Source organism: Planococcus citri, chromosome 4 (assembly GCF_950023065.1).
Source record: "Planococcus citri chromosome 4, ihPlaCitr1.1, whole genome shotgun sequence".
NCBI lineage: Eukaryota > Metazoa > Arthropoda > Insecta > Hemiptera > Pseudococcidae > Planococcus > Planococcus citri.
In genome coordinates, this window is record NC_088680.1 from 67712824 (window position 1) to 67735425 (window position 22602).

Consider the following 22602-nt stretch of genomic DNA (forward strand, 5'->3'; position numbering starts at 1 on the left):
GTTCTAGTGAAACCAACCAGATACAGCATACTAGAACGAGAAAAGAACTTTTGTCCTTTTGGTATTAAATCGTTTTTCGTAGACACCCTAGATCCAAATAATTTTAAATAAGTCAAATCAGGTGATACATTAAACAGTTTTTCAAATGGAGTAACAAAATCAATACTCGAATGCGGAGTTCTATTGTATATGTAGCAAGCAGCGTCGATAGCTAGCCCCCACATATTCACAGGAAATCCTGACTCAAAAATTAAAGCTCTCGCACGTTCCTGTAAGGTTCGATTCAACCTTTCTATAAGGCCATTGTGTTGATGACAATGAGCCTCTGACAACTCTCGTGTCAAGCCATAATAAACTAGAATTTCATCTACTTGTGAATTGTTGAATTCTGTACCTCTATCGCACCTAAAGATGTCAAACTGCCCCATCCCAGGATATTTAGCCTGGAGGAAACGTAAAGCTTCTTTTAGACAAGGAGTTACCTCCTCCATCGATTTTGATTTAATAACAAAGACTTGTAGATAACGGGTGAAATCGTCAATTACACACAGTACATACGAATTCTTTTTCTCAAAAGTTACAGGTGTAATAGGACCAATCAAATCAGCGTGAATAATTTCACAAGGACGTACTGCTCGATACCTATCTTTGTCAAAAGATTTACAGGTTTGTTTAGCCTGTGCACAAACTGGACAATTATTTATCCGAGCTGTAGCAATTAAATCATTCACCCCTTTTGTCACTGATTTTAATTTATTTACAAAAGGAATTGAGATATGGCCCATGCGTCTATGCCAAATATCCCCCTCCTCTTGTAACAGTTTTAATTTTTGTGGAGAAATTTTAGATTTATTTCGTCTACGTTTTTTATTTTCTACTTCTGCAAGTAGAACTACAAGATCATCACGAATATTAATTTCATTTGAATTCAATTCGGATTCAGATTTTTCACTATTTAGGGACTGATCAAACGTTTTTGCATATAAAATATATAACTTATTTCGTTCATAAATATTCGCTATTTTAGTTTTTAATTTTCTACAAGAAATAAAACCAGATCTAGGATTTAAAATTAACGACGTTTTGAATTGGGTGTTCAACGCAGATGCGCTAATAATATTAGAGCTTGCTTTAGGAATAAATTTTACATTAGCCAAATAGACGATACTTTTGGTTTTACCATTATTAAGTAAAACAGGTAATGTACCAGACCCTAAAGCCTGTACGTTTGAAATATTATCAATAGTTCCTACATTTTCAGCAGATTCGAATTCTACATAATTCATTAAAAAATTTTTGTTTGATACAATATGGTGAGTCGCACCGGAATCTACAATGAAGGCTACATTATAATTAAACATATTCATTGATAATGCATTAGTACCTTTATTTTTAGGACAGTCCTTTTTTTCGTGTCCGTAAGCGAAGCATTTGTAGCACATTCTACCAGAATTTTTGCAATCGGCCGCAGAATGAAAATACTCGCCGCATTTCTTACAACGTATTTTATTTTTTTCTTGTGGAGTCATCTTCGCGAGCTTTTCGCGCTGTTCTTCGTTATACTTCATATGTAGTGGTACAGCATTCGAAGTAGTCGGATCAGTAACTTTCTGCTGCTTGGATGGACCATGACCATGAGAAGTATCATCTTCTGCCTTTCGTTTATTATTTGGTTTACCTGCCCTACTTTTAGAATTAACTGCTACTTCGGTAAATTTTTTCTTTATAGTTTCAAAATCTACTACAGGTAATGAAGAAATCGTAGTATAAAACGAAAAAAATACGGATTTAGGATCATTAATACCTTCGATCTTGTGCAAAAAAAATGTCTTAACATAATCATCAGAATAAGTCGTACCTATATCTATATAATCATTAATTAATTTCTCAAAGTCTCCGATGAAACGTTCTTCATCAAAACCTAACCTGTATCTCAAACGTTGAGATCTATCATGTAAAGAGATGTAATCTTGGGTTCGGCTACTTCCAAATAATTTGCTTAGAGTATCCATGGTATTAAAAGCGGTAAGTACAGTTGAAATACGATTCGCAATTGATTTAGATACAGAAGCGCGTATATACTGAACAGTTTGCGCATCCAAAACTACACGTTTATTAGGAGAAACATCAATTTGCATACCACAGTCAGTTTCTATAAAGGGAAGCAGATTTAGCGCTCGTAGATCTAATTCCACCATCGACTTCCATGTTTTAAAATTCTTGTGCCCATGTAATTTCTCATGCTCTTGCATATTGCGTATTTGAAAAGGTGGCGTAATATACAACTTATCGAGAGCAAGTAATCGCTGCATTTCATCGGAACTGGAAGCTTCACCTCCATCACCACTACCACCGCTAGCTTTTTTATTTCTCGTAGACATGTTCTGGAATAAGCAGGAATTAATAACGAGTACAGAAAAAAATTCTATTTTTTAAAAAAAACTTGGATAAAACGGTTGAAGTTATACGAATACAATCTGAAACTTAGTTGTTGATATGAACAAGCATATCAACCGTTAATCGTTGCTTCTTAACGAATGAAGCCAGTTGAATTGTTTGTAAACCAAAACAATACTCAGTCAGATCGTATACAGCCAAAGACAGCCAGTAATTACTAGAATAGTTGGTAGGTGTGATCTTTATTAAATAGGATATTAACAAATTTCGCTACCCTTGGCATTTTTCACTCATCTCGACTCGAAATGTTTCAATCAGTGGCTCGTAGTGTTACGCGTGTGAAAAAATTATGCATTATATTTGATTGTGAATTGCGATGGTGATGAAGGAAGGAGGGGAAGGATCGGTTGTCGTGTTTGTCGTATTAATAATTACTATATACAGTACGTATATATAAATCGTTAGCTTAATGCGCATTACTCGCGGTGCGTTCTTCGTTCTCTTTGGTTTGAATTTTAAAGAACGCTGTGAACATTCGCCTACCAAATGAAATGAAATGGTTTCCAAGATAAGAAATGCCGATGCGCAGGTGAAGGGAGCATTCGAGTTGGACTGACGTGGGAAGGGACAGAAGTGATAGTAGCCGATCAGAACGAAACTTCGCCTACGTGTTGTGCATGAAACATCAACTTACAGCTGATATTTCGTTTATCTGCAAAAAGCCTAATTTGGAAATTGAAGGGGCAGGGGTATAAGGATTTTCGTAAATCCAATTATTGATGAAGGATTCCGGAATGATTTTTCAAGACGAACAAAAAAGGTTCTCTGACAAAATTGCCTATCTCTAAAACTGAAGGCGCTACGGGCAACCATACTTTTTGTATACATAGAACAAATTTTTTCCAAGTTTTTCAAAAATTTTCAAAAGATGAATTTTTGTCAATTTTGAAGGTAAATTCTTGTGTAACTTTTCAAGACGAGCAAAAAATGTCATGTCGTGAAATTGTACAACTTTGAAATTGAAGGAACCAGAAACAAAAGTTGAAAAAAATTTACAAAAATTTTGGGGACATTCTTGAAAATTCATTTGCCTGTGGAGCCTTCAGTTTTAGAGATAGGCAATTTTTTCAGAGAACCTTTTTTGTTCGTCTTGAAAAATTATTCCAGAATACATGGTCAAAAATTGGATTTACGAAAATCGTTATACCCCTGCCCCTTCAATTTCCAAATTAGGCTTTTTGCAGATAAACGAAATACCGGCTGTAAGTTGATCATCCATGTACAACACATAGGCGAAGTTTCGTTCTGATAGGAGTCCATCTTGACCGGAATCGGAGCACCTTATCGATGACGTCATAACACTATTTCTCGATGTTTTTTTTTAAAGTCTCATTATTAGAAATTAGAATAGAAGTTTTTAAATTTTAATAGGATAGAAATTTTTCAACTTCTTGTAGAAATAAAATGAATTATGTAAATTTTGATAAATTTCTCGTCGAATGGTGTAAACAATTTTTGTTTTCGTGTAGAAACAAACTACTTTACGGATTGCTATGACTGTGAGTAATGTAAGTCCAAGTACACTTTGATATTGAAACTCATTGAGTTGAGTATGTAATTTTAATTTCTCAAAATTTTTAATGAGCACAATGCACATAAGTGTTTCAAAATGTTTACAATTTTATTCTGTTCAAAATGGGTTTTTATACTCAAAGGCTCGCCGTTTAGTTTAGTTTACCTTTCAAAATTCAAAATTCATTAAAGCTCAAAGTTCAAAGTTGTAAAAACCTGTGATGCAGAGTAAAAATCTAAAAATCAAACTTTGAGGCTTGAGCTTTAATGAATTCTAAATGGTAAACGCTAGCACCTTTGGATAAAAAACTATTTTGATTTTTGAAATTGAACAGAATAAAATTCTGAACATTTTGGTATCACCTTGGTACATATGTGTTGTGTTCACTAAAAATTTTGAGATTTCGTAATTTCAGTTCAAAATATACTTACATAACAATCTGTGAATGAAAATACTTCGTTAAGTCGTTTTTTCTGCACAAAAACAAACCATTTGACGAGAAATTTCATTTCAATTGGGAAAAGTCCTCATCAAAATTTACGTAAATTCACTTATTCCAGTCGAAAAACGATTTTCTCCCATACAAGTGATGAAGCGAAAAATAAAACAGAAAAAATTTTTTTAAAAACATTGAGAAATAGTGTTATGGCCAGTGATGCATAGTTACCGGTAATTTAAAATTGGGTAACTTACCAGTAACTTACCGGTAAGTTACCGGTAATTTAAGTAACTTATAAATTTTCACTAAAATTGTTCTGAACATCAGGATTGAGATGAAGGTTACCTTGAAATCATCCAAAACATCCAACAACTAACAGAACTGGGTAGGGACTTTTATCTCTCAAATGTTTTCAAAATTCCTTCAAAATTATTAAAAAACAAGTAAAAAAATACTTGATTATTGATTTTGCTTTTGCTTAATTGCTTTTCAATTTAAAAATAAAAATAAAATCAGTCTTGCTGTGAGAACTTGAAATTTGAATTTTGAAGGATCCACAGTTTTTCATGAATTTCTATTACAGTACAAAAAGAGAACTGAGAACTGAGAAGAGAACTGAATTAGCCAGTTGCAACTTTGCAAGAATGAAATTAAGGCAAAAAAAACACATTTTCACAATCTCATTCTCAACACCAATCATTTCTCAAGTTCAAGTTCAAACCACAGAGTATTCAAATCGAAATCAAACAAAAAAAAATGAACACTTTCGAAGATTTGTAATAGGTACTAGCCACTAGGTAGGTACCTATCTACGTATTAAAGTAGTTGAGTAAATAGTAATACAATACAGTGTGCTGTGTATCAAGAGGTTCAACAAAATTAAAATTTACACACAATTCAATTCATTTTTGATTTCACAATTTATTCATAGCCTTATAATAGGTCATCTCACAAGAAGTATGTACCTACTCTCTAAATTTGAAACAGTCAAATTTCCCTGTTAAGAAGGCAAAATCCAAAATGTCATCACTGAAATAAATGGTGAAAACAGAAAAAGTACTGCAAAAGTCAGTTATTTAAAATTTTTTACTGCCGACCAAGCTGACCACAGTATTTTTTGACTGATCAATACAGTACCAGCACCTACCTACCTAAATAATTCATTTTTGACTGATCAGTTCAGTAAATAAATAATTCACTTTTGAAGTTTTGACTGATCAGATCAGTAAATTATTCACTGAAAAATGAAAATCCAGTCAAAAACTATGGTTTTTAAGAAGCCAGAATTTTGTCATACCCTACTGTTAAGTGCTATGCAGTAAAATTTGACTCTTTTAAAATTTAGAGAGTACAAATTGTAACTTGTTGTATCTGGACAGCTACAGCAGTACATGCAAACATCAAAAATTACCCTTGTCAACATTTTTGTTGAAAATTTATAAATTACCACGGTAACTTATGGTAATTTATGTCATGGTAACTTACCGGTAACTTACCGGTAAGTTCTCGGGTAAGTTACCGCGGTAAGTTTCCATGCATCACTGGTTATGGCTCCAAAAAACTTCTAATTCTAATGAAACTTTGAAAAAAAAACATCGAGAAATAGTGTTATGACGTCATCGGTAAGGTGCTCCGATTCCGGTCAAGATGGACTCCTGTTCTAATCGGCGATTATCATTGGATTGGTACGATTCGGTTGCGAGTTGTGAACTACTTTTATGCTAAAACAGCATTGTGGTGTGAGCTACGGTTAGGACGTTCATTCTTCATTCTATATTACGTTAATTCGATCGGTGTATTCGGATCTTTGGATTAGTAGAGTCTAAGACGTAATTACGTACGTGATTTTTTTTCTAATTTTTTGCTTTTTTTTATTTTGCTAGGACTTTGATCTTTGCATTTCCTGTTACACGAAGGAAGGACATCCACACAAAATGGACAAACTTGGTTTGGATTTGGACGATGGTACCATATCGCCTTCGGAAAAACAAGCCAATCCTCAAGTACGTATTGCTGCAATGTTATTTTTATTTTTTCATTTTTTGAGTGTAAATCTAATCCACGATTCGTTGTTTAAATTGCGCTTACAGGAAGCTAGAAAACAATCGATACAGAGATGTATTCATTCTTTGGTGCACGCTTGCCAATGTCGAGACGCAAATTGCCGACTATCAAGTTGCCAGCGCATGAAACGCGTTGTCCAGCATACGAAGGCTTGCAAGCTAAAAGTGAACGGAAATTGCCCAATTTGCAAGCAGCTTATAGCCTTGTGTTTCTACTACGCCAAGTATTGTCAAGTGAGTACAAATTGCTACCCCTTATGGATCAATTCCCCTCCCAGGGACGAAATCAAAGGAGAGAAGGACATCTAGAAAGTTGGAAAAGTTGGCAAATTCGTATTCTTTAAAAGTCGATGAGAATTTTCAACTGTTTGGAACGCCATGAAAATGCCAACTGACAACATGAGTGGAATTTTGAAAAAAAAAAAATTGAAAAATTGACTAAAAAAAACAACCAGAAAATGTTATAATTTTTACAACTTTGTTGAAATTTTGAAAAAAATTGAATAATAATTATACGAATGTTTCGAAGAAATTTTAAAAGTTAGCTGAATTCAAAAAATTTGTCGAATGTTGAAGCAGGATAATTAAAATAAATTTTAAAGTTTTAAAAATTCCAAGGTTGGAAAAATTGACTTTTTATTTATACGTAATCTTTTACCAAATTGAAATTTCTGAAAAACTGCATTTAGATTCAAAAAATATTTTAACGCAAAATACGTAAATCTCGAAATACAAATTTTCATAACCTTTTGTTCTCGATCCGTTCGGCTTATTTATTTTCTAAAAGGGGGAAAAAATCATTCGAATCAAAATACAGCTTTTTAACCTCTCAAAATAGGAATTTTCTAAATTTTTTGACCAAAATTCTCGTTTTTTTGTTTTTTTTTTAAACAAAATTGTTAAAAAGTTTTTTTTTAAATCACTCAAACATCTCACTTTTTTGTCAGTAATTACTAAAAAGTTCTGCGTTTTGTCGTCTTTTATCAAAATGATCAAAAAGCCTCGTTTCTTGCTAAAAATTATTATCTACTTAAAAATTATCGATTTTTCGCGAGGAATTCCTGATAGTCTCAATTTCCTCCCCCCTTCTTCCCCTTCCTTCAAGTTAACCAAAAGTATCACTTTTTTATCTGAAATTTTCCGAAAATTTTCGCTTTTTTATCAAAAAGTTGGAAGAAAGTATCGCTTTTCCCACAAAAATATCATTTTTTTGTCAGTAATTTCTAAAAAGTCCTGGAATTTGCTAAAATTTTTTAAACTTTGATTTTTGACCACAATTCTCGTTTTTTTTTTTTTTTTTTTGCAAAAATTGTTAAGAAGATTCTTTTTTCTTATATTTTTGCTAAAAAATTTCGTGTTTAAAAAATGTGTAAGGATTGTCTTTTTTTTTAGAAAATATCAAAAGTCCTGCCTTTTTCCTCAAATTTCCCGAAAGTCTCGCCGCACTTTTGACAAAATTACGAAAAAGTATAATTTTATTGCCAAAACTTCCAAAAAGTACCGCTTTTTCCAAAAATGATTAAAGGTTTACTCATTTCTGACAAATTGACAAAAACTCTCGATTTCTTGCAAAATTACTGAGTAAAACATGCCATTTTTTTTTCTCAAAAATTCCAAAAAGTCTCCCTTTCCTTCAAGAACTGTCCAAAAGTCCAGCTTATTGTTTTTGTCAGAAATTGCCAAAAAGCTTTTCCTTTTGCTAAAATATTGTCGTGATTTTTCGTTTTTTCAAAAATAACAAAAATTTTCGCTTTTCAGCAGAATGGTCGAAAAGTGTCACTTTTTTGCAGAAAATTTCAAAAAGTTTTATATTTTTTCAAAGATTGAAAAGTCTGGATTTTTTGACAGAAATTCTATTTTTTTGAGCGAAATTGTTAAAGTCTCATTTTTTCTCAAGAATCACCTAAAAGTCTTGCTTTTTTCCAGGAACTGTTTTTTGCTAAAATTGTCGAAGACTTTGCAAAAATTCTCATTTTTTCAAAAATTGATGAAAAAATTTCTTTTTAGACGACCTGTTTGTTTTTCTGTTTCATAATCACGATTTCCAAAACAAAATCAATCCAAATTCTAAAATTTTGAAGCTAAAAATATATAAATTAAATAAACTCCTCACATAAGAAATATTGTTTTTTTTTTTTTTTGTTTCTCAAAAGTACGAATTTTGAAAAGCTTCTGCTCATGTTTTAAAATTGAAATTTCTAAAAAAAAAAACTAAAAAAAAAACCAGGTATTTAAATTCTAAAATTCTGAAACCCCCAAATTATGGCGAACCTTCTCACATAAGAATAATATAGTTTTTTCTTTTTTTTGAAATTGAAATTTTCAAATTCATGCCTTCGCTTTGTTTGAGCCAATTCGTTTGCCTTTTCTGAAATTGAAAATATTTCAACTTGGTTTTTCGATCTCATATAGCAAAAAAAAAAAAATTTGTAAAATTTTACTGGGCGATGTTGATTTTTGGTAACAAGAGTTGGCATTTTTAGCGATTTTGCTCACTCATCCCTCTCTGAGAAACCACTTCTGTGTTCTGTTCATCGCTGATTTCCCCCTCCCCTTCCCTTCCCTTCTGAAATATATTTTTACTAATTTCGTGTTGTAATTTGTGTCTATTCGCAGGATGCCAAATGCGCTGTGCCCATATGCTCGAGTATCAAACAAAAAATGAAGCAACAACAACTGCAGCAACGAGTACAGCAAGCTCAGCTTCTGCGTCGTCGTATGGCCGCGATGAATTCGCGTATATCGAGCAGTACCGGATCAGGCGCGCCGTCCAATTCGGGAGCTCTGTCTCCGGGCAGTTCTGTGCAGAATTCGTCGTCTTCTTCATCGTCGACGCCTTCGTCGTCGCATCACCAACCTCAGCATTCTCCGCACGCCGGCATGGGAGTGAAACCCGGAAGCCTGCAACCATCTCCTAGTGTTTTACAAGTACTGAAACAGGTTTGTTTAGTAGAAAAACGCATGTAAACAACGAGGAAACATTTTGCAAGGGTGCGGAATTAATCTCGGTTGTGGCTGTTTGCGTATAGGTTCAAGAAGAAGCGGCTCGTCAGCAACAGCCGCATGGTCATACCGGTATGGGATACCCGACTGTGTTGCAGCAGCCTATGCCATCGCCGCAGAGGGGATTGGTTCAGATACCCGGTCAAAATATTCCGAACGTCGCGCATCCGGCGGCTAATATACCTAACGAGCAATGGAAACAGACCAGGTAATTTTTTGTTGGAATTGATTACGAATTTTGGATGCGGTGAGAATGGGTTTGTGAAAAAATGAAAAAATTTTTAAATAATCTATTTCAGAATGCGTTTTTTTTCGGTTCGTCTAGATATATTGGTCTCTTTTTATGGAACCTTCCGCCTCCCCTTTTTCTAAAATACTTTATTCGTGTGTTGAGCCCATATTTCCAGTATTTGTACATTTTAGGTTGTAGAACTCCAAGTTTTTTAATTCAAAATACCTTGAATTGAAATGAAGTTTCACTTTTTGGCGGACGATTTTGACTGTGACCCTCCCTCCCCCCTTCTATCATAATTGTCGATTTTTATATTTTACGTGGGAATGGAAAAGTGCGCGAGGAACGTTCACCAGCAAATAGAGAAGAGATTAATCGAGAGTTGTCGACGTTTTGTTGATGCGATTTTTTTTTTTTTTTTCAATTTTCCCGGTGCCACTTTGCATTTTGAATGCTAAGTGAACACTGGAAAATTGAAAAATACAAAAAAAACGTTGGGCCGAGCCTAATTTGGGCCAGGCTCAACGTTTTTTTTTTTTTTTTTGAATTTCAGGTTGAGTCCAGTTGTATAGGGTTTCTCAAAAAAGTATTTTTTGAGAGGTTAACTCAAAGTTATATGACTTGAAATGTTCCCCTTCAAATCCGGGATAATTTGATGCCATGCTCAATACCATTCCGTCAAGAGGGGGGGGGGGAAGGGGGGTTCTGATAAAAATGTGGTTGAATGTTTAAAGATTCATTTTTTTCAAACCTTGCCTTTATTTCTTCAATAAAATAAAGAAAAAATTGTAGAATGCTAAGTGAACACTAGAAAAGTGAAAAATACAGAAAAAACGTTGGGCCGAGCCTAATTTAGGCCAGGCTCAACGTTTTTTTTTAAAATTTCAAGTTGAGTCCACTTGTATAGGTTTGCTCAAAAAATACTTTTTTGAGAGGTTAACTCAAGTTTATATGACTTGAAATGTTCCCCTTCGAATCCTCGATAATTTGATACCATGCTCGATACCAAACCGTCAAGGAGGGAGGGGGGTGCTAAAAAAAGGAAGCGGAAAGAATAGGTATTCCAAAAAAGGTCAGTCCAATAAATTAATCGAATTTAACACGTCTTAATATCATTCGTTTTCACTCAAATTTTTTTACAATGCCTACTCACCCAAATACTAATTAAACCGTCATTGAATGGTCCTTAACCCTCCCTAGGGGTAGATGAGGGGGGGGGGTGCTTGATTTCTCAATAAAGACACAACTGAATTATATATTTGAAAAACTACTTCGGACGTGCGGTATTTCGAATAGTATGTTTTCGTGGTCGCTAAATAAGAATATGAACTTACTTTTATGCCCAACCCTTCAATGTCCCTCTGTGCCCCAAAAAGGGGGGCAAAATTTTGAAAAATCGTGAAAAGTCGTGTGATATATTGAATGGTATGTTTTCGAAGTCGCTGAGTTCGAATATGAAGTTATTTTTTGGACCCAACCCATCCAAACTACTAAATGCCCCAAAATGGATCAAAATATTGAAAAGTCGTGTGATGATGATAAATATTGAATGGCATGTTAAAGTCCTTTTTTTTTCAATCGATTTCGAAATTTTCATTCGTTGTTTTCTTTTCTACATCAAATTTAGATTTTTATTCTTTCGCAGTTTACAATTGAAATTTTAACTCCCCCCCTCTCCCTCCAAATCGAAATATTCGTGAAATTTTCCTGTCAGAGTCGCGTTTCTTTTTGGCAGAATTTTTTGAAAGAAAAGTCTTACTGTTTTGCATTTTTTCCTCTTATTTCAATATTTTGAATTTTCTATTTATTTTCATATTTAAAATTGGAAAATTTTGACCCTCCCCCCTTCTTTTCTCGTTGAAAAATTTTACAAAAAAATGGGTTTTGATTTTTTTTTAACTGATTTTGAAATTGACTATTTTTCCTGTTTTCTTCCAGAATTAGAAAAAAAAGTCAGCTCCCTCCTTCCTCCGTGGAAACTGCAAAAAAAATTCATATTGAAAAATTTTTTACGCCCTTTCTCTTTTCAAATTGAAATGAAGAAAAATCCGGCTAGAAGGCCTGATTTCATGTCGCGATGTCTTCTATGTATTTCTCAATTCTCTTTGTATCAAAGTTTTGAAAAATGTCAATTTCCCCCCCCCCCCCCTCCTCCTCACCAATGGAATTTTTGCAGATATTTTCAGTTAAAAGTCGAATAAAAGAAAAATTCCTGTTTTTTTTTCATTTTTGTAAATACCTATTAAAATATTGTTGCTTTTTTGCAAAAAAATCCCTCAAGTCTCAACTTTTTCCGAAAATTGCTCATAAGTCTAGTTTCTTTCCAAAAGTTTCCAAAAATATATATATTTTTTTTTACTTTTTGAATTCGACTCCTCTGGGCTCCTTTACCCCCCCCCCCCCGGTTTATGAGAATGTGAAAAATTTGGAAATTGTAGCGTCACTTGTCGAATTGCCGAATCTGTCTGATTCGAGATCGCTTGGTAATTTTTGGATTCGACTACTCTGGGCTCCTTCACCCACCCCTCCTCCCATTTATGAAAAAATTAAAAATTTGGAAATTGTAGCGTGACTTGTCGAATTGATGAATCCTGCAGATTCGAGACCGCTGGATGAGAATATGAAATTACTTTTTGAATTCACCCCCCCCCCCTCCTCGGGGCCCTTCAGACCCTACCTGGATTGCGAAAAAAAAATTAGAAATTATGAAATTGTGGTGTAACAAACTGATTAAGGTTCCCAAGTTTAAATATCGGTTCATTTGTTTAGATTCGACTCATCAGAGCCCCTGCACCCCCTTTTTTTTTGAAAATTGAAAATTTTGAAATTGCGGTGTGACGTGTCGATTTCTTATTATTCGAGGTCACTGGATGTGAATATCGATTTGTTTTTTGAATTCGACCCCCAGAACTCCACCAACTCCTCGCCATTTGGAAGAAATTTTTAGAATAAAGATACGTTTTTTCCCGAATTGAGGACTGTAGAGATATTTTGGGGTTGGGTCTGAAAAAATGAACAGATATTCGAACTCGAACTCGACGACCACGAGTTAGTAGAAATCGGCGGTGGTTTCAAACTACGAGAGTTGACCTGTCCTTGCATTTGAAGGGATTTTAAATTCTAATCCGCGAATTTGTGCAAATGATGGTTAATTGGCACGCTTTTCAGGTCGCTCGTGTATCACTACTGATGGCAATATTGTCTGTTTTTGCTTTGCAGGTACCCTCAACCGTCGGTCATGATGCCGCAGAACCCGTCGCAGGCAGCGGCGGTGGCGGCGCTACGTCAACAACAGCTGAACATGCAGCAGCCGCCTCAAGCGCCGCCGAACGCTTCTCCGATGCTGAACCAGCAGCAACAGCAGCCGGGTGGCCCACCAGGTCCTCAGGGTCCGCCGCCACCGCAACAGCTAATGGTAGGCGGCGGCGGTCCGTCGGGCGCCGGTTTGATGAACCAGAACGCGGTAGCGCCTCAGCAGGCGCCGCCCAACATGGGCATGCAGGTGCTGCCGACGCCGGGCAACAGTCCGAACCGCGTGCCGCATCATCGGCAAGCTCTGCAGAAGCTTCTGCAAACGTTACGCTTACCGAGCTCGCCGCAGCAGCAAGACCAAATCTTGCAAATACTGAAGACGAATCCGCAGTTGATGGCCGCTTTTATCAAACAAAGACAACAGCAGCAGCAACAACAACAACAGCAACAGCAGGTTCAACAGCAGCAACAGTCGCAAGGGCAGCCGGGCCCTCACAACAGCAGCAACCGCAGCAGCAACAACAACAACAGCAGATGGTCGGTCCGCAGGGCGTGCAGCAACAATATCAGCAGCAGCAGCAGTCGATGGGCGTTGTGAACCAGCAACAGCAGGGCATGCAACAGCATATGGGAGTGCCGAACGCTCAGCAAGGCCAATGGTACCAGCATAATCAGATGGTCGCCATGCAGCAGCAAGGTTTCGCCGCCGCCAATAACTACAACTCGCCGCAGCCGCCGCCCCAGCAGCGGATACCGTCGGTGGTGAATCGACCCTACAATCAGAACTTCGGCGCCGCGCCGGCGTCGATCCGAACCAGCAATACCAGCAACTGTTGCACGTTCAGCAATCGCAACCGCAGCAACAGCAACAACAGCAGCAGAATCCCAACGAAATGAAACCAGCTCCGTCGCCGTTTCCCTCGCCTCAGGGTATGATGGGTCCGGGTAATCTGGGCAATCCTGGATTATCTGTGCAGCAGCAACAGTGACCATCGTGAATACGTACGTGTTTGTTTTATCTTACCTACTTTGTTGTGGAATTTTCTCGATACCGTATCGCTGCTACTGCTGCTGATGATGCTGGTTGTGAATTTTTGGGCATCGTTACCTTTTTCGTTGTTAAGCCGATGGTCTGTCTCGATGTTCTGATCTTCGAGCGTTGTTGTCGCGAATTGAAAATTCGTCCAGCAAATTACGACATCGCCATCTGTTCAACTGTCGCTAGTGTTGTTGCCAAAGGTCCGGGTGTGGGATTTTTCTCGAAATTCACCATTTTAAGGATGGCGAAAGCGATGAATAAAAAATCGAAAATCTATAAACACATTTTTACGAGCTTAATATGCAATTGCGAAGCGACGATGCTGTGTTGATTCGAGTTTACCGACGAAGCTCCTACCTATATTCCGCAGCTGCTGCTGCTTGCTACTGTTTCGATTTGTAGAGGGTAGACTCGTTGTTATCATCGTATATGTTGTATATGTATTTGTGTATTTTTAGTCTCGACGAAGAGAAGAGTTGTTTTGTAGCTTCGTTTCAAGTGATTTGTTGAAGATTTTGTATTTTACCAGCTGTGTCTGCGAGCATCAATTTGGAAATTTTTTTCATTTTATTAAGAAGCAATACGTTTATTTTAATTTTTTTCCCGTTTTGTTTCCCTTCTTTGTTTCTTTAATTTACTTTCTTTCATTCGATAGATTTACGTAACGTTTACTTTTTTTCCTTTCCTAATAATAATCTATGTTTTGGTACGATTCGATTCGATTGATTGAATAATTTTCTAAATTTTGTAATATAATACTATACCTTCTTGTGTTTATATGTTCGGACGGTTCGTGAAATGAATGACGTTGTGATATTATTTTTGTATGTTTAGCACAATTATTTTGATGAAAAAAATTCATCCCATGTTTTTTTTCCCCCTCTGTAACGAGATGTAATCTAATTTACGTGTAAAGCTATATCGCGTATGATTTTTGATTATTCGTTCGTCCCCCACCCCTCTCCCCTCTGTTGATTATTATTTTTTTCAGTACCTACGTATCTTAAATTTATGTAATGATTTTCTTCACCATTTTTTTTTTTTTGGTATTCTATTTCCTCGTATGCATAATTAATTCTTTTTAATTCTGTTCTGTTTATTCGTTCGATGAGAGCTGCGCGTAGTAATCGTGTGTATTTATTATTTTAGTCGCCATGTCCCGCCCTTGGCGACGAATTTATTCCAAATAAGCGCGACTTGGTGATCCATGCTCAACGTTGAGGGTACGTTCGAATTATGGACATAGAATTTTTTTTCGATATCACTTTCACTCTTTGATTTATGAACATCCTCCTCGTGAATGGGATTTAATGGGTTTTGATAGCCAAAGAGAATATAGATTAATTTAAGTATTTACGAATGACTAAGGGATTTTTGCGTTCAGAATTTACGATAAAAATAGGTAAATTTATTTAGGCAAAAATCCACGTTTATGGAAAGGAGGTAACGTTGCCTGTTTTTTTTTTTTTTTTTTTTTTTTTTTCAATTACAATTTTAATTGTGGAGTTGTAGTTAGATGAAGGGACTTTTTTGTGAGTCTTAATCACGATCTCATGTTTTTTTTCGCCTTTACGAAGTTATAACCGAGGTGGTTGGGTTTAATTTCGATGCATTCATATGACTTTTTAATCATTTACGATGAACAGGGTGTTCATAAATTGAATTTTGAAGTGAATCAGGGTGTCTGACAAACTTGCGAATTTTTTTTTCGTGATTTTGGTGTGCTTCAGTGGCCTAAATTACCAGAATGCGGTAATTTTTTGCGAATTTTGCAAAGTCCTGTTTTTTTTTCATTTTTATTAATCAAAGTTTAGAATTTTTCATTTTTCATTTTTTTTTTTTTTTTTGATATAGAAAAATTTCAACTTTACCTTTCTCCCCCCCTCCCCCCATTATGTATTTGAAGAATTATTAAATTGAATTTAAAGCCCTGATTTTTCAATTTCTTGAAATCATGAAGAATAATATTCTGTTCGCATACGATAAAAAAGTTTGAATTTTTCTTTTAAAAATTTCGAATTTTTTCTTTTTTTAATGTGCTTTGAAAATGGAATAATTTTAACGCCTCGTTTCCTCCTCTCCATTCAGATTTTTGAAACAAAAAATGATTTAGGAGTCTCATTTTTTGACATTTTTTTTTTCAATCAATTAATTTCACCTTTTACAACACGAACACTTTTTTATTCACGAAAAATTAAAATTACAAATACATTAAATTTTATAAAATGAGACGCGTTTCGGTCGTCGTAGCGACCATTATCAATCACGAATGAGATGAAAACTGCGAGATACATTGTAGAAGATGTGTAGATGCGTTGGGAAATTATCTAATGGTGGGAGGGGGGGGGGCGATAACAAGAACAAGATGAAAATGCGACGTAAATTATGATCGAGGTAGGTTGGGTAGGGGTTGATTTAAAATAGAAAGCAGAGAATCGATAATGCTGTTCGGTGAAATATCATTGACCATGTTGAATTGTGTTGAATTTTCATGGCGTTTTATTTCCAGTTCGAGGGTGTTGAGTCGATGTCCTTTTTCGGCTGTATGCAGTATCGCTACGCCTGAGTCAGGTATAAAGTCATGTCCTGAGTTTATTAAATGGTCCGCAAAATTACTTCTCCCAAGATGTCTGTTTTTCCAAGCTGAGATGTGTTCTTTTATCCTTATTGTAAAACTTCTCCCAGTTTGGCCTATGTAAGTTGCAGAGCAATTATTGCAAGACAAACGATAAACGCCACTTTTTTCCATTTTCGGAATTTTGTCTCTGGCGTTGCAAAGCAATGACCCTAGCGAATTCGTTGATGAGTAGGCAATTTGAGTATCACTTGTGTCCCTACTTTTGAACACCTGGACCAACTTTGAGGTTGAAGATACATGGAAATTGAATTTTTTGAACTTTTTCTTGTCCTGGTGAGCTGTGTTGATCAACGTAGTGTTGTTGTTGAGTAATTTTTTGAACCGTATACGATTAAGTAATTTAAAGACAAGCTTTTTAGGGTATCCATTATTTTGAGCGATGTGGATGATGGTGTTGAGCTCTTTTTTGTAGGCCTTGGTTGAGGAGAAGGGGGTATTTAACAGACGGTGTATCATATACTGGATACCAGAGGTTTGATGGGAGTGGTGATGGGCTGAAGTACTGTGGATTAAGATGTCCGTATAGGTAGGTTTTCGATAAACGTCAAATCTGCATTGATTTTCATGTAAAGAAATCGATAGGTCTAAAAAGTTCAGAGTTTTTCCACCTATTTCCATTGTGAATTTGATTGATGGAAAAATGCTGTTGATTTGTGTCAGAAAATCATTCAATAATCGTTCGTCACCATTCCATGCACAGAAAACGTCATCCACATATCGAAACCAACGAGTTACATTTTTAGCCAATGGACAAGTCGCGAAAATTAGACCTTCTACATGTGCCATGAACATTTTGGCCATTTTTGGGGCAATAGGACTGCCCATTTGAAAGCCATTATCAAATTTAAAAAATTCTTCCCGAAATTGACAATAGTTTGAGTAGAACAGTAGGTACATGATGCAAATAAGCTCAGCTTTTTGTAATGCCAAAATATCCGATGTTAAGATGTGTTGCTCGACTATTTCAGCGCATTCTTTTAATGGGATGCTGGTATACAGAGCTGTGACGTCGAAGCTGACTAGAATAACCTCCGCTCCCCCGGAAAAGGATTTTTTTTTGATAAAACTTTAAAATTTTTTGGTAATAAAAATATTCTGAATAAATTTCCTCTCCTCCTCCTCTTCCAATGAAAATTTTTTTTATTATTTCCTGCCAAAAATCAAGCACGATTGTTTCCTTTCTTTTTTTTTTGAAATGAAACTTTCAAAGTATTTTGATTCTGAACAAATTTTACCCCCCTCCCCTCCTCTCAAAAAAAATGATTTTTTTTTTTTCAATAAAACTTCGAAAATTTTTGGTAATAAAAATATTTTGAATAAATTTCCTCTCCTCCTCCTCTTCCAATGAAAAGTTTTTATAGCATTTCTTGCCAAAAAATCTCATTTTTTGGGCATACATAATTGAAAAAAGTTTGGTTTTTTTTGCCATCTCATTTCAATTACATTTCAAAATTTTCAATTTTATCATTTCGAATCAACGTTCCCCTCCATTTTGCTCAAAATTTAATCTCCCTCCCCCCCTTCACAGCGATTTTTCGTCGTAATTATTGCAAAAAATGAAAAAATTCCTGTTTTTGAACTTTTTTGATTTAATTTTGAAATTTTCCATTCATTATTTTTTTCATTAAGATTCTCAAAATTCAATTTCATTTTTTTTTGCTTGTTTAAGAGAATGGGAAAATGTTGTCTCGAACAAATTTCGCATATCGTCGCGTTTGTTAGACACCCTATGCCTATGGTCGTATTTTCAAATATAAAGTGCGTCGTTTCATTCTGCAATATTTAATTTTGATCTCCATTTTGTTTTTTCCTCGAGTACTGGATTACTGACGACGAATAAACGATGTCCTTAATTTTCGAACGTTTACCTTATTAATTAACAACGATGAGCGTCGCGTAGGTGTTTTGTTACCAAATACCAATAATTTTTGTGGAGCCAATTTTCCCCTTTTTTTTCCTTATATAAATGAATCGATGGATTGTCTCGAGTGTTTCGTTGAATTCGTTCCTTCATTTCGAAGAGTTCAACGTGTTCGTATACTAAATGTATTTTTTATACATTTGTTTCCACCCTTTCCTTTTGTTTGTTCGTTTTGTTTGTTTTTATTTTAATTATTATTATTTTTTTATTTTTTTTTTTTCGCCTTTTATCGTTTGATGAGACTAGCTTTTGACAAGCGGTTTCTGTCTTTCTTGTGTGTGTGTGTGTGTGTGTGTGTGTGTGTGTGTGTGTGTGTGAGTGTGTGTGTGTGTGTGTGTGTGCGTGCGTGCGTGCGTGCGTGCGTGTATATGTATATGTATGTGCTCCCATTTTTTTTATTTTCGATTCAAAATTATCGTTTGTAGGTATAACTTTCAAGTTTTTTTTTTTATTATTCTATCGGTGTGGAAAGTATGCATTTTGCCCCCTAGCCCCGTCCCTTTGTTGAAAGAAATCCACCATCCGAACATATCAGAGCCGTTTTCTTATTATTTTTTTGTTTCCTTTCGTTTTCCCGATGATCATGACGAATGTATACTTAAATTAAGAAAAAAAGCTAAACGCGTGTTGATTTCTGAACTTTTTTTTTCTCCAAAATAATTATGTATAAAAAATGTGTTTTCATTGTAAAGTATTAAGTTCTTTGTTTTTTACGTTAGTGAAATTGTTTATATAAGATTATTCCTGTTGTAAATGTGGTAAGCCTGCCGTTAAATATCCCCCTCTTTCTGCCCCATTTCTTCGTTTTTCTTCGACTTATGATGTGTTTTTTTTTGTTTTTATTTTTTATTATTTATTTTTTTAATCGCTCGATTGTGTAGGTATTTAATTATTATTAACGCCGCATATGGTTTTGTGTGAGCCACGTGTATGTAAAATGTGTTTGTGTGTTCCGGGTTTATATATTATTTATGTAGGTATTTATTTGAATTTTTTAATTCGCAATTCGTCTGTCGTTTTATGTGTGTTTTTTTTCCTCTTCGAAAATATTGTACAGAAGCGTGATTGAAATTCGCGCTGGAGTTATTTTTTTATACGTTGTTTGTGTACAGTTTATTTAATTTAATTTTTTTTTCTCGTAAGCATTGTGGCGTTGATAATGTGATTTTTTTTCTCTTATTGTTTTCTTCGAATTGTTTTGTTTATTTTTTATTGTGTGTGGGGGTTAAACGAGATGATGAAAAAAATTAAGAATTAAATATTTATTTATTGTTGTTGATGATGATGACGACGACGACGACGAATGATTTTGTGAAAGTACATTATTTTGTAATAATAATATGAAATTGCGACGAAATCGCGTAATTTTGTGATCAGTTTTAGTCATATTTTTAAAAATACTATTGTATCTTTACCAAGTATTTGAAAAATATTTCACGATGCGTGATGTGTACCTGTTTGTGTGTGTGTATGTGTGAGGTATAAATGTGGAAATTTTATCGAAAAAAAAAAATGATTTTTACTTTTTTAACGTACCTAATTGGGAATTTATTATAGTATAATGATCAACTTGGTTCCAGTTGTGTACTGCGACGTGTGTTATACGTTTCTCTTCTTCTCTTTTTTCTCTCCATTATCATTTCTCTTCTTTATGTAGTTGTAGAATTTATATAAATAATTGTAATAATTGTTATTTTTTAATCGAAATGTATATAAAATGAGAGCTTTGTCAATTTTGTTTTTTTTTCTTATTTAAACGAGAAAATACGTCGTCCTCGTCGTGTGAACTACATAAATATCCATCAATATGAGTTCATTAATGAGTATAAGTGTTTTTTTTTCTCTTTGTAAATAAAGATAGCCTGACCAATTAGTCGTTCAAAATTGTCTACTGACATAAATGTTAAATCAATTATTTTTATTTTGTACAAAGTTTGTTTTACAAAATTTAAGCATGTATACATGTGTAATGAATTTTGGTAATATTTAAAAATATAAGTTGTTATTTAGTGATGTGGAGTATTCATTTTTACCAGAGTTGTTTCGTTTTTTTAGGACTGTTTTATCAGATTTATGGTTCAGATGTCGAATCAGCCTGGTTTTGAATTTGAGGAGTTTGATTTTGTAGGTTCTTCATTATACTACAATTGAAGAAGAAGGAAAATTGTCCTCATTGCCCCACCTCTCCGCTGTAGAGAGAAGAGACTTTCATTTTGAGTTGAAAGCCTACTTGAAAATGCCCAACTTCGGTCATCTATCGAAAAATTTAGAAAATTGAGTACAACATTGTTGAAACTGTGATCTAAGATCAAATAAAATTATCAAAATCGTTGTAAATCAATCGTTAATAAAATATGATGATGATTCAAAAAAACTTGTTGAAAATAGTTAAGGTAAAGTGGGGTAATTCCGATGGTAAAATTCAAAATTTTAGCAATTTCTCATTTTTTGGATTTCCTGTACATTTTGGGGCAAAAATGATAAAACAACTTTATTCCTACGTCCTTCAGCTACACATTCACTATATTGAAGAGTGATTTGTGCGGAGGCTTCATACATATAATTTAAAAAACGTTTTGTAAGGTTGAGTTATCGGAATTACCCCATTTTTGGGGTAATTCCGATAATGAGTTAATTTGAGTTTTATAAGGAAAGTAATTCTCCTGGGGTAATTCCGAGCCAGTAATGTTGAAATATACCATTTATTGCATACTTGGGTTTTTATTTCATGTAAATTGAATCATTAGAACAAAAATTGAAAATTTTTTACAAATATGCATTTTTGAGGCATAATTTTTGAAAACTAGACCAACTAGAGAAAAAAGCCCCTTTCTAAGGGTTTTCGTTGATAATTTTGACCCCTCAAAACAATACTACACCAAAACAGAGAAAAAAACATTACAGGGCAATTTTGCTAGGGCTATTGGAATTACCCCAGGGCATGAAAAATGATCGACATGCTTAATAATTCAACACCACCAAACAAATAATTATAAAAGCAAAATCAAAAGAGGTACTGACACTTTAACATGTATCCATCAAATTTCAACTTCTAAACAGAATTTTTCAACAAATTGTGAATGGTAAAAACGAGTTTCAAAAATGCATTGTTTTTTGCCGCAAAGGTTTTGGGCATTCAGATTTTGAACTTTGCACAGACTTGACAAAACAGAGCAGATGGACCATCTGATCATTAATGGGCGTAGGTTAGCACTAAAACTATCTACTTTCTTCATCATTTGTGCCAAAATGTGTTTTGCAACAAAGCTAGGGCTTGCTATCGGAATTACCCCATATCGGAATTACCCCACTTTACCTTACATGAAAAAGTGTTGGAAACGTGTTAAAAAGACGTAAGCAAACTCAAAGTAGCATTACATTCTCTGAAAACTGTCATAGAAGGATAAAATTTCATAAAAATATGGTAAAATGCAACTAATAGTTGGGGAGCCCGCGTAAGGATCTAATGCATCCTCCCTTCGATCCCCCAGACAACTTTTTTCTTAAAGGAGAGAGTCCTGAAGAACATTTCTAGCCCTTGTACTAAAAAAAAAGTGACCCTGCTTACAAAATGGCGGCCATTTTGATCGACAGGTCAGCCGAAATCGCAAATTTTGCGTTCCAATATAGGAATTGCACAAAATTTATCTAACCGTACAAAGGTAGATCGAAAGAACAGGCAAAAATTCATCACCTGTCAAAATTTCAAGTGCTAAAGTGCGTTTTTCGATTTTTGATGAATTTTTGAAAATCAAATTTAGGCCAAAAATGAGGGAAAAATCAAAATTTTACCAAATTGACCAAAAAAGCTGAAATTTGGGATATACCCTATTTTCGACATGTCAAATCGATTGGAAACTGTTTCTAACCGTTTTGAGCAGTTCTGGAGCCTCCATCAAATTTTTGGAACTCGAAATTTCCACAAAATTTCATCAAACTGGAGTTGGAAAGCTGAAATTTATTCTGCTAACTAATTTCAACGCGCTACGAAATGCTGCAGGAAAATTTCAAGTCGTTTTGGAGCCTCCAGTAGATTTTTAAACTT

The 22602-nt window shown here is 34.8% G+C and overlaps 1 protein-coding gene across 1 annotated transcript; it reads left to right on the forward strand.

Moving 5' to 3' along the window:
* The first annotated feature begins 793 nt into the window (after nucleotides 1–793).
* LOC135845599 (CREB-binding protein-like) lies at nucleotides 794–13699 on the forward strand. The gene is made up of 6 exons (XM_065364267.1): nucleotides 794–2626; nucleotides 6293–6412; nucleotides 6500–6706; nucleotides 9089–9412; nucleotides 9502–9683; nucleotides 12927–13699. Exons 2-6 carry the CDS (start codon nucleotides 6344–6346, stop codon nucleotides 13555–13557), a joined length of 1413 nt encoding a protein of 470 aa, XP_065220339.1. The 5' UTR covers nucleotides 794–2626; nucleotides 6293–6343; the 3' UTR covers nucleotides 13558–13699.
* The last annotated feature ends 8903 nt before the right edge of the window (nucleotides 13700–22602 follow it).

Coding starts and splice junctions, on each gene's coding strand:
- LOC135845599 (XM_065364267.1), top strand. CDS start 6,344: ATGGACAAACTTGGTTTGGATTTGGACGATGGTACCATATCGCCTTCG. Junction 6,413..6,499: donor AAAAACAAGCCAATCCTCAA/GTACGTATTGCT, acceptor TTGCGCTTACAG/GAAGCTAGAAAACAATCGAT. Junction 9,684..12,926: donor GAGCAATGGAAACAGACCAG/GTAATTTTTTGT, acceptor TTTGCTTTGCAG/GTACCCTCAACCGTCGGTCA.